The sequence below is a fragment of the Sarcophilus harrisii genome, chromosome 2, assembly GCF_902635505.1.
Source record: "Sarcophilus harrisii chromosome 2, mSarHar1.11, whole genome shotgun sequence".
Classification (NCBI taxonomy): Eukaryota; Metazoa; Chordata; class Mammalia; order Dasyuromorphia; family Dasyuridae; genus Sarcophilus; species Sarcophilus harrisii.
This window is the reverse complement of record NC_045427.1, coordinates 66,131,600-66,149,341: the sequence shown is the minus strand read 5'-3', so window position 1 is coordinate 66,149,341 and position 17,742 is coordinate 66,131,600. Positions and strand designations below refer to the sequence as shown.

Here is a 17,742-nt window from a genome sequence, read left to right as displayed (position 1 = left end):
AGACACTGAATAGTTTCTTGCAAAGCAGCTTCCTAATTTGTAGTTTGAGATTGTGTTTTCTATAAAGTTCTTTCCAAGTCTAAGTCCTATGATCTTTTTTAAAGTCAATTATTATCAAATTCAATGTTACCTTCAACAAATGTAAAAGGTGGCTTGTTAGAGTGGAATCCTAGACTTGAAGATAGCAGAATTAGGTTTGATTTCCAGTTTTCTCACTTACTACCTAGGGCAGTTTAATTGTTTTGAAAATGAAATGATTTGACTAGATGACCTCAAAATTTCATTCCAATTCTAAAATATTGTATTGTCTTTCTTAAAAAGAGTGTATTGTCTTTGATAGATAGTTCATAAAGTATTCATACCCATCATTCAAAACACAGTATAAAAATGTTGAGATTTATTATATGTATTTGTGTGTGTGTGTGTGTGTGTGTGTGTGTGTGTGTGTGTGATCATTTTGAGTATAAGGGCTAAAGGCTTCAATTTACTAAAAAATCAAAATCAAGATAATTCCAGAAAAATATTGAAACGAAGTTTTTTGAAGGTCTATGAGAAGTGGGACTAGAGCTATGCCTTTGTGTATGTATGTGTGTATGTACATGTGTATGCATATCCATATATATAAATCCCTCAGTATTAACAAATATTATGAGTATAATAAATGAACAAATATTTGTTGTTAGATATTCTTCTAGGTTCTGAAGTATAGAGAAAAATATATATATATACACATACATATATATGTATATATATATAAAAGAGTATGAAAAATATATACTAGATAATTGATGGCAGGAGGGGGTGACATCTTTGGATAGCATGAAAAGTGTTTTGTAAATGCTAAATAAACACAATGATTATGTCATATAATCTCAGTATTTAACAGATACAGAAAATCTAAGTCATATATCTTTCCAAGAGAAGCTGGACACATCTACACATCTACACACAACAAATACATGTGTGTATATATATATATATATATATATATATATCATATAAGTAATACATATATATGATATTCATTGTTTATATAGCATATATTAGGATGCCATATTGTGAATATATTTTTCATGTAGAATATTTTAACAGAAAAATGAAAAGAATCATATGACCAGTAATTCTTATATAATATGTAGATATATATATATATATAGATAGATATCGCTATACCCAGACACATTATATATGTATTGTGTATATGTATATGCATAAATGTATTCTGAAGACTCATTCATACTCACATATATGTACACGCACATACATATATATATATATTCATACTCACATATATGTACACGCACATACATATATATATATATATATGTTTGTGTGTGTACATATATGTGAGTATGAATGAGTCTTCAGAATTCTTGACATGACACTGTCTTAAAAATCACCATTTCAAGAACTTTTGAACAAAACAAAACAAAAACTTTAAAGAGGAAAGCAAATAGGTGAAAAATGGAATAGATCTACCATTTGTGGCAATCATTTCATTGATAAAAATGTTACCAAGAAATCATCACTTGGTGACTGATTTGCTATCTGAAGAAGTAAAATTATAAATCAAAAAGTAAAATCCAAAAAGTCAATCCAAGAAGAATTGCTGGACCAAACAAAATGAATACAGTGAAAATCTGTTAGGAAGTGATCGTTTTAAAGATAATGATTCATCAATTTTAAAAGATACATCAAATTTCATCTGATTTCTTTTAAATCAAGAAAGAAAGGATAAAAAAGTGAAAAACACCAGTATCTTCTAATAGATGTCTCTTTTTTTTAGAACATTGTTTTAAATGCCTTATGCACACATGTAGTATATCTTTGATAGAGAAATGAAAAGAGAACAGATCACATGATCAGTAATTTATTATGAAAACAACAGCTTTACCATTACACAAAGTTTAATTAAAAGTGTCCTTACTTAGCTTATTCTTGACTGATTAATAAAAAGTTTTGCTAAGTAGGGCAAAATACAATACTAAAGACTCTACTACAACAAGATGTCTTCCTAGGCATACATTAAGATCATATGAGGTTCTTTGACAAATGATACCACAGTGATTTTCTGATTATCGAAATAATAATGTGTTGTTATTAATAATGACAATGATATTGGTTGGTTTGATATATGATTTTGAGGTTTGCAGCGTACTTTATTATTTCAAATATCCTCAATATAACCAGATTAAGTACCAAAAGAATAGAAATATTCATTTTATTTAAGGGGATGTTGAGGTTCAGAGAGATTGAAATTTGCTTATAGTGTCACAATTTGCAAAGACTGTGTGAGAATTAAAGGTGTAGCAAAAATCAAGGGATGAAACAGGAAGACATACAATTGATGAAGGTATCCACTAGCAATATTGAGGATGCCCTGAACAATCTAACAAGCAAATAATCAAAATGGAGGGATTCCTAATAAATGTCAAAGTCAATGGTGAGATATATTAATTAAGAAAGCTAATAAAATCTTGGTTTTCACTAAAATAGTCATAGAGGTTAATACTAGTAGAAGATAGTACTCCTGTCCTTTGCTAAGATGAATGTGAATGGTTTTTATAGATAAATGACAATTTAGGAGATATGTGATAATAATCTTGAAGTGTTTTAGGATTATCACTTTAGAGGGTAGGAATTTGTCTACCTTGGCCCCATAGAGCAAATTTCTATGATTTAAGTTGTCCTGATGAAGGCAATAACTTAAAACCTCCTGCTTCTGAGGGTGATGAGTTCCTTTTCTCTAGAAGTCCTCCAACAAGACTTGGAGGAAGACTTGTTGGTTACAGTGTGAAGAGTGTTCCTATCCATGTACAGGCAAGAGGGCCTTAACTGCAAGATTCTCTAATTGTAAATTCCCCAATTCATATTTATGCTGACTGCATCAATCCCCAGAATATTAAAAAAGAATTCTCATGGAAATTTGAAAGATACTCACTTAATGATGCACACTAGGGGAGGGAGAAATAAATGAAGAATGCATATTTACTAAATTATGATAATAGCTTGAAGGAGAATCCACTTAGTGCATCAATACAAATAACTTTGACAAGCACAAAAATAGACAGTGACCCAGATGTATAATTGAATAGGATGAAAGAAAGGCTGGGTCACATTTGACAAATTTTATAGTCCTTTCAACTAACCTGATTCCAAAGAATGCATTTTTTACACTAGTATTCTCTATTCTTGTTGTCATTTTGCAAATCATACAAAATCACAATTTGAAGAACAATGACTTTGGGTATTCCAAAGAATAATATTAAGTGGATATATGGTCATATAAAATAATAATAATAATAACAATAATTAGAAAAGGAAGCAGTTGTTTTATATAGTTTAAGAAAAGAAAAGTAGGTACATAGTCAAACATAGCTTGAGCATCCACAAAATATGCATGACTTTAGAAATGGCCCATTTTCACATTTGGTGTATTCTCTAGGGCTAACTTCTCAAAATATGAGTTATAACCCTATATTTAGTCTATAAGTGAATATGAGGGTAGTAAAATTATGATTTATTATCACTAAGTACTTGATTTGTATACCTATTTTATAAATCTATATATAGAGTCACATAAAATTCTTTTCAGGCAAAAAAAAGGGTCCTGAGTGGAAAAAGTTTAAGAATTCCTGATATAGGGGATGGTCATTCAAAGACATGAATTAGAACCACAAAGAATAAGAAGGCATGAAAAGGTTATGATCTTTCCTAGTAAAGAGAAAATTCTCATCAGTGAGATCATGTTCCCATTAAACTTTCAGCATAACATGTAACAGAACATGATGCTACTAGGCTAAGTTAGAAACCAAAATGTTAAAATGACCTCTGGAAAATTCCTATCTTCTAAAGACATAATGGGTTTATGCTAAAATTATAAGTGAAATCAATATTTTCTCCCATTGATAGCAGGTATTTAAAAATCATTGATTTTAGAGCTGGAAGGAACATTAAAACACCTTTTGGTCCAGGGGTTCTTAACCTAGAGTCTATGAATTTATTTTTATTACTTTAATAAAGGTATTTCAATATAATTGGTTTTCTTTCTGACCCTGAATATTTTATTTTGTGCATTTAAAAATTATTTGTTGAAGGAATCTAAAGGCTTCACCAAACTACCAAAAGTTCTGTGACATAAACAATGTAACTCTGCTTCATGCCAATGCTCTCATTTTATAGAGAGGGAAAATGAAGTCCAGAGAAATGAAATGATATATTCAAAGTAATATTCTTAGTCTATATTAGGGTCATGCAGCTAGAACCATATTTTCACCCTCAGTATTTTACACCATCCCTTACCCCTTTTGTTTATGTAATATTCATCCTATCATGTCAGAGTCAGATGATAATGTGACACAATCTCTGAAGGTAATTCCCAGGAATTCCCAAACATGTTCTGACCCAATCTTATAGCACCTTTGAAGTACATGCCTCCCAGGATAACCATTTTGAGGGGAACAGCAGTCATGTGTCTGTTTATATTTTAAATCATTGTGCTACTTTAAATTTTGGATTTGAAATATATTATTTCATAAAATAATTATTTCATAAAATAAATAAGCTGTTATAATTATAACAAATGTAGATATCTCAAATGCTGAAATAGTTGTATAGGAAAATCCTCGTTTTCCTGGAAGGTCAAAACATTGATGTTTTTTAATAGTTTAAAAAAGGCATCAAGCTACAGTATTTCTTATTTTGAGGGGAAAAAAAAAAACAAATCTGACTTGTCAGGTACCTGCTTTGGCAAATAGTAAGTTTAATTCCTAACACCCACATGAGGCACAAGAATAGTTAGATTAACAACTCTAGTGTCATACTGTCAGCTGCTGTTTATTTAAATTAAAATGTCACCATCCAGAAATAAATGAGGAAGTTGAAAAATGGTAAATTTCAAAAACATACAGTACATTGGCAGCTTGGTAAAAATGATATTACATTCTTGTTTCTGTTGAACTTAACATTGGCCTATTTCCATTTTAACATGTAGCAAGATTCTAAGATTCTGCCCTACCCCACCCCCATTATTTCTACATACACTACTGTGAAGCAAAAAATAAATAAATAAATAAATAAAAATGGACATAATGTAGGTAAAGCATTTTGCAAACAAACCTAAAAGGCTATATAATTGTCAGATATTATTAACTGAAAAACATGAATCATTTTCATAATTATCAACTTATTATTCTTCTTATTATCTAGATTTCAGTGTGGATGCTCCCTCTACTGAGACAAATCACAGACTTTTCAGACCTTAATAATTGATTTCATGAGGTTCTGTATCCCAACAGATTCACCACCTGTGATGAATCTTTACTCCCTAAACTACCTTATCATTGACCTCAAGATCTATGGTCCATTGAAAAGTCCCTAGTCAAAACCTTTTTAGTATCTGCCAGAGAATGTTCTTTATTAGGGAAGTCTTCAAGAATCTAGTCTGTATCTACCAGAGAATGCTCTTTATTGGAGAAGACTTCAAGAATCTAATCTGTCTGTAAAAATGGGGAAGAATTTTGTTTAGGAAAGTTTATGAATGAATAATAATATGGATTGGTAGCAGGAGTCTCCCAATTGGTGATATTGGAGCTCCATCAAAGTTAATTCTCTACTCAACTATGAAAAGAAAAATTCCCTCCCCAAAGTTCACTAAAAATTTGTTGACTAAAATTTTGTGCATATTGCATTTATCTATTCTACATTTTTGGAGGTTTCTTGTGCTTTTCTTTCACATATCTTCATTTAAATATTTTTTTCTTTCTTTTGAGTGTAATAACTCAGGTTCTGACATAATCAACAAGAGTTTCATGTTTTTCCTCTTTTTCTCTTACCCTATAAGGTCAAACAGTTTTCCTATCCTAACCTCAAACCACATTTTTATTTGTTTCTCAAGTACCCTTTTCCAAAAGATATCTCTAATATGCTGTTTCCCTTTTGTAGAAATGGAATAGCTAGCTATTCTACTTCTGAAGCCAATTTGACTATCTTAATTCTACTATCAGTAGGATGAGCTACCACACATGACACAAGTACAAGATCTATATCTAATATCCTAATTGACATATTCCTAATTGTTTTGCTCACATATATATTAAAAACATGGGCTATACTTTAGGTTATTCAATCATGAGACAGTGGTATAAAAACACATTCAGGATTAACAACATGGAGATATTTACTTGGCCAGGCTTTCCATTCTCACATAAAAATGCCTCATATTCGGATGCGAATTCGGGGGCGTTGTCATTGACATCCAGCACTTTAATAGCAACAGGTACTCGAGATATTTGACTGTGGTTCCCTATGGGAAGGAAAAATAACAAGCATTGAGTGTATTTTACTTTATTTTACCTTGCATGTACAATTTAATGGGTTCAAAAGATAATTTCCCATAAAGTGAGGGTGTGTGTGTGTGTGTGTGTATCTATCTATCTATGATATTCTAAAATAGCACACTTTAGTCAAAGCATATGTTGCATCTGACCATCGAACAAATAAAATTAGTCAGTGCTACATTGCCAAAAAGAAGAACAAATCTACCTCAAATAGTCTTTGGAAAGATATTTACTTAATGACGACCTTCTTTGACTAAATAAGATTTTTTTTGTCCTCTGGTGTATCAGGCTTTGTTTTATTGATAAAGTGCATTATACACGAGGGAAGGGATGTTGTAAACAACCAGGATTGATTTCTTTGTTTATCTTTGGCAGAACACAGTATATTTTGCTCTATTAGTCGCTCTGACTGCCCATATATTATGTTCAGCCCTTACAAAAGATGATAGCTCAGACCAATTGTATAAGATGAAGGGTGGACTTAGAAAAAAGTACAATTAGACAATATTGGGAATATTTCTAGCATTCCATTTTATTAATATTCAATGGTCCAATTGATGCTTGTATTCTTCTTGATAGGAATAAATCCAGATCATCTTTAATAGTATTCATTATTTACTGTGTTAGATGGTGGAATGGATGGAATACTGAGTATGAAGTCAGGAAGACCATCATTCAAATCTGGCCTCAGACATTTGTTAGATCTATGAATCTGGGCAAGTAACTTGATTTCAATTTTCCTCAGTTTCTTTCTTTGTAAAATGAAGATAGTAATAGCACCTACCTCTCAGGATTGTTGGGAAGATCAAAGTAAGTACTATATGTTAGCTATTATTATTATTATTAATAATCTTCATGTGCAATTTGAATAGCTGAGACCTTCACAAATAATTATTTAAATAAAATATATTTTCTTTCCTCTTAATTTCTAAAATGATTGATAAATTGGCCAGGATAAAGTGCCATTATTTTCATACCTCTTTTTTTCTAAATGCAATGCCATTTGCTTTTCACTCTAGAGTATAATGATCTTGTGATCTTTTGTAAATTATATACAATGCTTTGGAGATGGCTGATTGTTTATTTGTCTTTCTATTTGCATGACACTGAATATTAATAAGAAAATTAAGTGAGAAGAAATATTTGGTTTGGGAATGTATTTCAAAATTCTGACCTTTCTTTGTAATGTTGATAAAATCTAGATCATTACAAACCATCAAATTTTATTTTTTTAGAAAATAACTTTTTTATAGCAAGAAATAATGATTATTTTAAATAGCATGGTGATACACACAGACACACACATACATACATAAACACGCAATTATATATGATAAAGATAGGTGAATACCCTGAATTCAGTAACCTAATCACTCCCTATAACCCAAATACTGCTTCCCTGATTAATTTGTTGAACATTTTATCTAATCTTTTCTTTTTTCCCTTTTCACATTTATCTCTCCTTCTAAAACCCTCTTTAGATTTCTCTTTCTAATCTCATCCTAAAGTGATGCCTTTTGCTCCAAGACTTTACTTTTTTTAACCTGGACTTCCATATCAGCCTTATATATTTCCACTTAGATTTTGGCTTCTTAATTATCTTCAGTATCTCCTTTTTTGATAAATATATTCTTCAAATTAGTAGGGTTCATTCTTAGCTTAAAGGTGTCTTTACTGGACCCTCTTAGTACCCTATTTTCCTTTCTTACTTTGTTTCTCCCTTTCAATTTCAAAATTATTGAATTTGTGCCATGATAATAAACATAATTCATACATACAAACATACATTCGGGCACTTGTGTTTAAGTTAACTTGTTTAGTATCACAAACTATTAAGTGTCTGAGCCTGTATTTGAATTCAAGTCCTATTTACTCTAAGGCCAGTGCTCTATTCGCTGTGCCAATTAGATGCCCCATTCACATATCTTTTTAAGTAAACAAATTAGCACATTTTGAATGTCTATTATAAGCTTGGAATTCTTTTTTAGACCTTTGAAATGTTTCTTTAACTTCCTACAACATAACTCCTATCCCTGCCAATATATTCAACACTTTCTCAATCTATAAGTATTTTGCCAAGCCAGAGACAGAGAGAACACTGTACTATGTTGCTGAAGGTTGTATAAAGATTAATAAGACATATCTCTAATATCAAAGGGCTTCTAGTTTAGCAAGGGCAATGCCTGGAATTCAAATAATTATATTATAAAGTAAAGAATGATAAATGCCTAAGAAAGGAAAAAATGTTATTCAAGAGTTCAGAGAAAGAAAAAAACCTATCTTAGTAGAGAGATCAGGAAAGACATCATGGAGGATTGAATATTGAAATTTAATATATCTTAATCTGAAAACACTAAAAATTATTTAGCCTTTTAATGTTTTGTTTTTATTAATTATACAATGATTTTCCTCAAGGTCAAACTATTCCTTTGACTTGGGATATTCTGAACACCTTATTCCTAATCATATGTGTCTTGGTGTTCAAAAAATAAAACAATGGCTATAATCAAGAAGATCTGAGTTCACATCCTGCCACAGATATTTATTAGTTATGTGCTCCTGGCAAGTCATTTATCTTCTGTTATCCTCAATTTACTGAACTGTAAAATGGGAATAATACCTTATAGAATCAACTGAGATATAGTTGTAAAGAGTTTTGCTCATATTAAAGTGCCACAAAAAATGTAATTATTTTTATTACTACAGAGTTTATTATATTCCCAAATCTTCCTTTCCATATTTGGTGCTCCCTTTTGCTATAGGGATTTATACTATGCCTGGATTTTTAAAAATTTGCTAATAAATTAGCTTTCCCAGTTCCTGTGGGAGTTCAGAATTTCAGTTTTATATCTCCCACCCTAGAATGAGATGTTTTGATTGGTAAATGACTAAGCACACACTCAAGTGGCCACCATATCTATCAAACTATAAACCAAAAGGTCAGACTATCTATGCTTGATATCCCACGCAGCTATCTACCATAGCTATCTTTTCATTTATAATTTAGTCTAATCCTAATCTACTCACTTTACAGATAGTAGAACTGAAGATAATTTCTGAACCAAGATTAAATATTTCTTAACATTCAGTTTATTGTGCTTCTCTCTATACCTTCAGTCTCACTTAAGCTAATGTCATGAAACCAATTAAACTTCAAGGGGGACCACATGCTTTTCTACATGCATGGTAACCAGTTAACAACATTTAACATACTATTAGTTTGTTGACTAAATTACGTGAATGGAAAGAAAAAATGATTGCCAGTGGTTGCCTAAGAAAAATGAGAGCTCTATTCAAATGAAATGGGGTATATTATAAAATAGTAACCTTTTGGTCAACATGTTTGAGTGGAAGCTGAATACCAGAAGTATTTATTCATTATAGTGACAGGTTGGACTGGATCACCCAGCTTTTAGATTTTATGACTATGCTTTAATTTAATGGGACATTTCTTAGCACTCAGCAAGCATTCATTAAGCAACTAATTTGCTCTAGATTTTATGGTTGAGATAACAGACAAAAATAAAGTCCTCCCTGCCTTCAAGACAACTCCAATCTAGCTAGAGGTGACTATATATATACAAGTAAAAACATATAAAAAGTTGATATAATTTTAGAGAGAAAGCACTAAGCATCTGAGGGGATAAAAAAAGTTTTCACATGGAAGGTAGCTCTTGATCTAAGCCTTGAAAAAAATCTAGGGAAATTATAAAAATGCATTTTTGGCATTTGGGGATAGCCAGAGTAAAGGAATGGAAGGTTTTGTGAGATAGAGTTCCATGGATGAAAAACAGTAAGAAAGCTACTTTGGAATCTGTCTTCCTCTCCCTCAGTTTCCCCATATATAAAATGGAAATAATAATAATAGACTTTCCTCAGTAGTTATTGGGAGAAAAACAAATGTATAAAGTTTTTTTTTTTTGCATACCCCAAGGCCCTATGTGAATGCTAATTATTATTGTAATTTTCAGTTAGAGGACCTTTCATCCATTAATATGTATTAATATGACCAAAGAAAGACAGCAGAAGCAGCAGCAGCAACAACAAACAACAATAAATCACTCAGTTTTATAATTTATCATGCTGCAGTACTATAGAAGGCAGAAAAGTTCAAGGATGAAGATACTGGCCTCTAAAGAAAGAAACAGGAACATGAACCAGATATTTGCCTGATGCTTGGTTCATTTCCAATTTTAATCCAATAGTCCATATGTTAAGTCAACTTATTTTCTTTTTTGCACCTTCTATCTTTATTTCTACCTTCTCTAGGAGGCTTTTCTACCTTCACCTCATCCCCTATCTGCTAGAGTCTTCCCCTCTCAGATTACATTTGCTTATGCTTAGATATTTACATTATTGTCTCCATTAGAATATAAGCTCCTGCTTTTCTTTTCTTTCTGTCACATAGTAAATAATTAATAAATTAGTAAATGTTGGTTAACTAACTGACTCATTGATCTTTTCTTATCATTCTATCTCTTGCTTTAAACTATGGAACATAAATATACAATTTACTATTGTTATTTTTCTTCCCCCCACTAGAAATAGTTACATTAATGATCTGCATCTTAGCACAGTACCTGACATATAGCAGGTATTTAATAAATGTTGTTTGAATTGAATCGTGTGTCAATCTATTTAGGCAGGAAGACTCAAAAGTTTCTTGCAATTTTTCATTTTTCTAAAGTTCTTTATTTTTGTTCTCCATGTGTTAATGACAACAATACTCATAATCCTCAATCAAATAACACAACCTAAGAACATGGCCTGGGTATCTAGCTTTCAACCTTTCTTGTAGATTAAATCTCAGATGAATGTATGATTAAGCCCTTTGTTTGAAGTAATAATATTTGGTTTGGAGTTCAGTTTATTATTTGTGTAACCTTGAAAAAGCCACTTTGTCTTGACAATGCTCTAGATTCTCTACTCTAAAAGAAGAAAATTATTATTTGTCCTATCCAGCTCACAGAATGGTGGCATTTTGCTTGACTGCAAATATTTGTTACAAGTATTTCTTTAAATTTTTTTCATAGGAATGATATGGGAGGGAAATAATTTCTTGGTACTTGAAAAATAATTTAATTTAAAAATTAATAAAAGCCTTTGTTGGTATAAACTTCTAAAAAAAAAAAGAATTGTGATTTAATTTTGTTATAGCTATTCCTCTTGGTTTGGAGTTTACTCAATTGCCATCTTCTGTGTAATTATTCACTACTTGGGGTTTTGTTTTCTTCTCTCTAATCTACTGTGTGTTATACCCTGGGACTATAAGGATATATAGTCTTAGTCAATAAAAGAATACCTGAAGAATGGGTGAGTAAACCCACAGAAGTGAGGAAATGCTTTATGAAATCTCAACAAGTTTTAAAAGAGAATGTTTTTATACCTTCCCTAGATATATTTGGTAGATAAAAATAGTCTCCCCAGGTCCTAAAATCATATAATCTGAGAATTACAAGGGATATGAAAGGCCTTTTAGTTTGACCTATATACAAAAATAATCCCTACTGAAATATACTCCAAAAGGGGTCATTCAGGTTCAATTTTAAGATCTTCAAGTAGGGAGAATCCGCCATTTTTTGAGGTAGCCCATCTTTTGTATAATGCTAACTTGAAGGATGGTCTCATATCTCACCTCATATTTACTTTACACTTTACTTCTTTGCAATTTTGCACATCATTTTGGGTTTTGCCTTCTGGGGAAGGTGGAGGAGAGAAGAGAAATTTTAATCTTCCTGCATATACCAACCCTCAGATACTTGAAGACATCTTTCATTATTTTTCTCCTAACTCTCCAGATTCTTCTTTTATCTAAGCTAAATATTTCAATTTTCTTAAACTGATAAATCATGTGGTATGTAATTAAGGCTCTTCATTATTCTGATTGCCTTCCTGCCCACTAGATTCTCACTAGTTTATCAATTCTATTTGTTGCTTCAGAACTGAACATAATACTACAGATGAGGTATGGCAAGATCAAAAGTACAATGGGGTTATCATTCACTCTATCTCTATTACTGGAAGTTATACACTCAATATTCCAATAGTCTGATGGTGGTTTATTTTCTTACACTACCACCCTTGAGTGCCTTACTTCTTACATGTTATATTGATGTCTTTTTTTCCCCTAGAAGGACTCTTCTTTTCTCCATTCATCTAATTTTTCTCTCTTCTTAAAGGATTAAACAGTTTAATAATTTAGGTGTCATCTAAATTTTAATTAACATGAAGATGTAGATGCAAAGAAAAGAAATGGCTTTCATGGTCTCATCAGCTAATAATTTGTTTGTCAGGATAAGAATTGAGGTCCTTTGATTCCATTCATGGATTAAGCAATGAGATGCAAGCAGATATAATGATTCATTTGATGTCTACAAATCACAGAATGGACCAGATCATCTTTTTCTTTTTCTTCCCTCTAATACTCCATGTCCCAAGCATTCTTTGGTGAAAGAGTTAGTTGATATTCCCTTATGAACATTGTGCATGTGCCATAAATGGCCTTCAAAATTACTTCTTAATGGGATAGAAAGAGTTGAGACAGAAATCATCAGCCCAAAACATTCTGAGCAATCTTTCTTCCCTTTATCTCCACTGGATAAACACACAAACAATGAATACAGTGTCTTATCAGGATTTTCAGCACAAGTGTCATATTTAAACACTAAAGATTTACTTTTATCTAAATTAATAAAATGACGGGCAGTTCACATTTTAAAGACATTACAGAGCAGTGTAATTAATTAGATAAGCTTCTAAAGAAATTATTCATGTCCTTTGTGACTGCCCCCCAAATGTTTGTCTTTCATCTGAAAGACAAATATTAAACATAAAGATATTATAATTAGAAACTTGATGAGAATTCATTAAAAAAATAATTTTCTCAACTCAAGAGATGGGGACAAACAGGCATGGGAACCAAGCTTTGGAAACTCATTTTGAATGAAGTGGAAAAAAATGCATATACATATATGTATATGTATGTATATATACATACAATATATATGTGGACCCATAGACCAAGAAAATACAAAAGAATTCTCTCTTTTTCTCTGTATAATACACACACACACACACACACACACACAATGTATACATACAAAATCTATTTTCTTCTTCAATGAATCTTCTCCAATAAATGCAGTTGATGAGCCTTGAAAGCTCTGGGATTTTAGCCTTCCCCCTTGCCCATTACCCCTCTCTCAGACACTTCACCCCAGAAATTGTCCAGCAACTTCTCCCCTTCCCTTAATCAAAGGTAATCATCAAACTGTCTCATCTTCATTGTCTAAATATGGTTCTAATTAGATTCCATGGGTTTGTGTTAAATAGTCAAGATTTTTCAGTATTAGAGGGGGAAAAAAGAACTTGACTGACTGAAATAGACTGGTGAGGCTTGATAAATAATTCTTGAGCCTTCCACAAGCAGAAGGATAGAAGCTATGAGCAGTAAATTACAGTCAACAGGGGAATGCAAAATATGTGAATTTATAATTGAATAGGGGATGAAGGGAACAGTGGAAGTTTATAAAACAGGAAAATGTGAACTGAATAATTGAAAGACGAGACATAGGAAAACAAGAAAAAATATTCCCTTCCCTCTTCCCAAAACAGTAAAATTATGGGGACACATGAAATGGGGTACAACATTAAGGGTTGTCTGTTGACTATAAGGGAGGAAAGAGATTGCTGACCTTGCAATTAAATCTTGGATTTGAGGCTTACTTCTGGTACTTTGACAGTTTTGTGATATGGGGCTACTTTTGCAGTCCCTGTTTCCTCCTCTTTAAAACAGATTTTATACTTACATAGTGTACTTCAAGGAGTTGTTAAAAAGAAAGTGTTTTGTGAACCTTAAATAGTCGAATAAATGTAAGTTATTATTATCTTTTGGAGACATTATCCCCCAAGGGCTTTTGTTCATTTTTAGATCTTTAGGGATTGAAGCAATATAAAAGAGTGCTGCTTCTTGAGTCAGAGGATCTAAATTTGAATTTCCTTCTTTAATATTGCTTTATTTACTGTGTGACCTTGGATAAATTGGTTAACTTCTCTGAGCCTTATTTTTTTTTCTATTTATAAAATAAAGTGGTTGAACTGGAGGCCTACAAAAGTCACTTTTAGTTCTAAGCTCTCTTTGCCATCTATCAGTATATGATAAAATGAAAGGAAAAGAAAAGCAATAGGGAATTGGATTTGAAAAAAGGACATTTTATAAAGTAGAATCATTAATAAGCATGCCTTTGGTGTTCCTTCTTTTAATTAAAAACTTTCTCTTATTTACATATCAATATTTTAAAATTGTACATCATCTAAATAGTTTAGATTGCCATAACTATTAGAATTTTATTAGCTTTTGTTCTTGATTTTAAAGAGAGTATCATAAAAAAGACATATTTATTACTCCTCATCCTGCAAGTACCTTTAAATATTTTGATATGGTTTTTGGTTTTGTTTTGAGGGGAGATATGTAAAAATCCACTCATCAAAAATCATTTCCTAATCTGACCGAGAAATAGAAGTATATATATATATATATATATATATATATATTTATATATATATATATATATATATATATATATATATATATATATATATGTTGTCCAACCAATATATGAATAAGAATCTTTTCTATGAAAAACCATCAAAATAATCAATTCAATGGCAGGAGATGAAGAACTTGTTATCCTCCTAGAAAGTTTGAATGATTAGAAATACTTTTATTACATTCAGAGAAACTGTGACTTCTACCCATTTTTCCTAATTCTGTTTTTTAAATTCAAGCACAGAAAATCTAACCACTTTCCCACCTAACAGTCCTTGAAATGCTTGGAGTTAGCTGTCATCCTGGACCCTTTCCCAGCCATGTCTTCAATAGACTAAATATCCACAATTCCTTCAACCAAACATCTTGGGTTACCATTCTATGATTAGCGTTCACTACTCAAAACAAAATACATAGTCTGGCCAAGAATTAAGAGAACAAACTAATAACTTTTGTCATTCTGAATACTGTCTTAAAACAAGAACACATTAACTTTTTTGCTTACCATAATACTTCTGCCACATTGAATTTGCAATGCATGGGAGACTTGCTAGATTTTTAGATTTATATATTTAAAACACTTTTAAAATTTCTTGAAAGAATTGGCCCTAAATAAAGATCATCCTAGTTTAAAACTTTATCAGTGTCTCTTTTGGTCTTTCTCTGTCTCTGACTCCATCTTTCTTATTTATTACACATTAAAAACAAGCTATCTGAATTGTGCTGTTGATATCTGATTTTAATAATAAGTAAATCTAAGAAAATGAACAGTTCTATGTTAACATTTGCCTGCTCTCAACTTTCACAATTTAACCACCATGATAAATGTAAACATATGTGTTTAATAGACTCAATTTAAATCTTATCATCAGATCAACAGAATGAAAAAGTTCAGTGAATATGACCCATGTGTGTCTATTTGTACAGTATATCATTTAGAGGGCATGATCTTAAAACCTTTTCATAAGGCTTTTCAAGGATATGCTGTACTTCCCATGCCCAACACCCATGCTCACATATTCACAGGCTAATATAAATTCAAATATTATGGTGTCAAAAGAAGGGTTTCATAATTGCATTAAGATGGCACATTGCAGCAATTGAATTCATATCCAAAATATTGCATTCATTTGTCTTTTAATGTCTGGAAAGCTTACATATCTCCATTTTAAAAAATCATATTTTGATACACTATTTCCATTAATTTCCCAGTAATTAAGGCATGAATTGTATTGCTTCTTGCTTACGCAATGATACAACGTTTATTATGTTACAACCTTGAATCCCTTTTGAATTGGAGTATCCTTGTGGTCAATAACCTTCAGAATTACTGAATAGTAATTAAGGGAATGTTCTCCTCAGTGAAGGCTCTGACTGCAAAGGCAGGAAGACTCCTGGACCCTGGTCTTCTCTATGATACATTTCGGCCACAGTGAGTTTTATATTCATTGTGACATGTAACTAAGATATATGTGCACATCAGTGTAAGTAAACAAATACATTATTCAGGATAAATGACTAACATTGTGGTTTGAACTGATTATACGCCAACCTACTACCTCAGCATGGAGCGTTTGACAATAAAAATGATGATATTTCACCCACAGCTGCTAATATTAAGTACTTAGAATATATATGAATGTAAAGAGAACTACATATTCTCATCCATACATCATCACTCCCTCCATCTGCATTATGATCTGGACAGCCATCTGTCTATCCATGTATTGGTGAAAGGTAAATACTGACAGAATATTATGAGTTGTTGAAATCTGATTTAAAAAATAAATTAGTCCTATAAATGCAAACCTATGAGCAATGTAAGACAATCTGTTGTGTTAAATTTTTAATGAAGCCACTGAGGTTATGGATAAGAGGCTGCTGTAAAATACAGTGTCTGTTCTAGAGAAGTACTCTGAGGTGTCTTTGTACTGCTTAACCACTGTGCATCCCAACCCTGAAGCTCTCACTCATATATAGCATGTTCCCTTTCACAAAATATATTCCTCCAGGCAACCCTGTATTTGGCAGTATAAAAATAGTGTTGATGCCATTTTGCTTATGAGTAAGCTAAGGTGAAAAGGAGAAAAATGACTTGCTTGAGATCAGAGTTGGTAAGTAACAAGGCTAGAATCTGAACTCATGTCAGAAGATATAATGAAGACATAGAGTCAAAGGAGCTATATACTGCTCTTGATTGCCTACTTATTACGTTTTTGACCCGCAGGTCACATAACTTTCAGAGCCCTCCATTCTTTTATCTATTAAAAGTTCATTTGTTTTCAAGCATGCCCAATTTTCACAGCCCCATTTGGGGGTGTCTTGACAAAGAAACTAGAGATTTGTCATTTCTTCCCTAACTCATTTATCAGAATAGAAAACTGAGGCAAATGGAGTTAAATTATTTATCCATGCTCACACAGCTAGTAAATGTGAGTTTGAATTTGAATTCAGGTTTTCCTGACTCCAGACCCCGCATCCTACCTACTATGTCACATAGCTGCCCAACTATAAAAGGCAATTGGACCCATGACCTCTGAGTCCCTTCCAGCTATATAGATTACTACCAATTATAAATGCTATCTATCATATTAAGTATCCATTCTGCATTTCTCCTCATCTTTTCTACTCTGTCAGATTAAATCAAAGAATGCTAGAACCAGAAGAAACTTTAGCAGTTATATATTCCTTCATTTTATACACAAGGGACTTAAGACCTAGAGAGATGGCTTTGAGCTGGATAACTTATGGTGTTCCCTTCAGCTTTCTTGTCTCTTTTTATGTGTTGTCTACTTCACCATCTCGAAGGCAGGGCCTATGTTTTGTTTTATTAGTTATATCCCTAGCACTTTAGTA

The 17,742-nt window shown here is 31.8% G+C and overlaps 1 protein-coding gene across 1 annotated transcript in view; it reads right to left on the bottom strand.

The window, feature by feature from the left end:
* Positions 1–17,742, bottom strand: part of CDH8 (cadherin 8) — a 546,497-nt gene that overhangs the window by 116,498 nt on the left and 412,257 nt on the right. Inside the window, exon 9 of the mRNA XM_031950338.1 lies at positions 6,183–6,304. Within this exon, the coding sequence (XP_031806198.1) occupies positions 6,183–6,304 (122 nt within the window). The remainder of the gene's footprint in view (positions 1–6,182; positions 6,305–17,742) is intronic.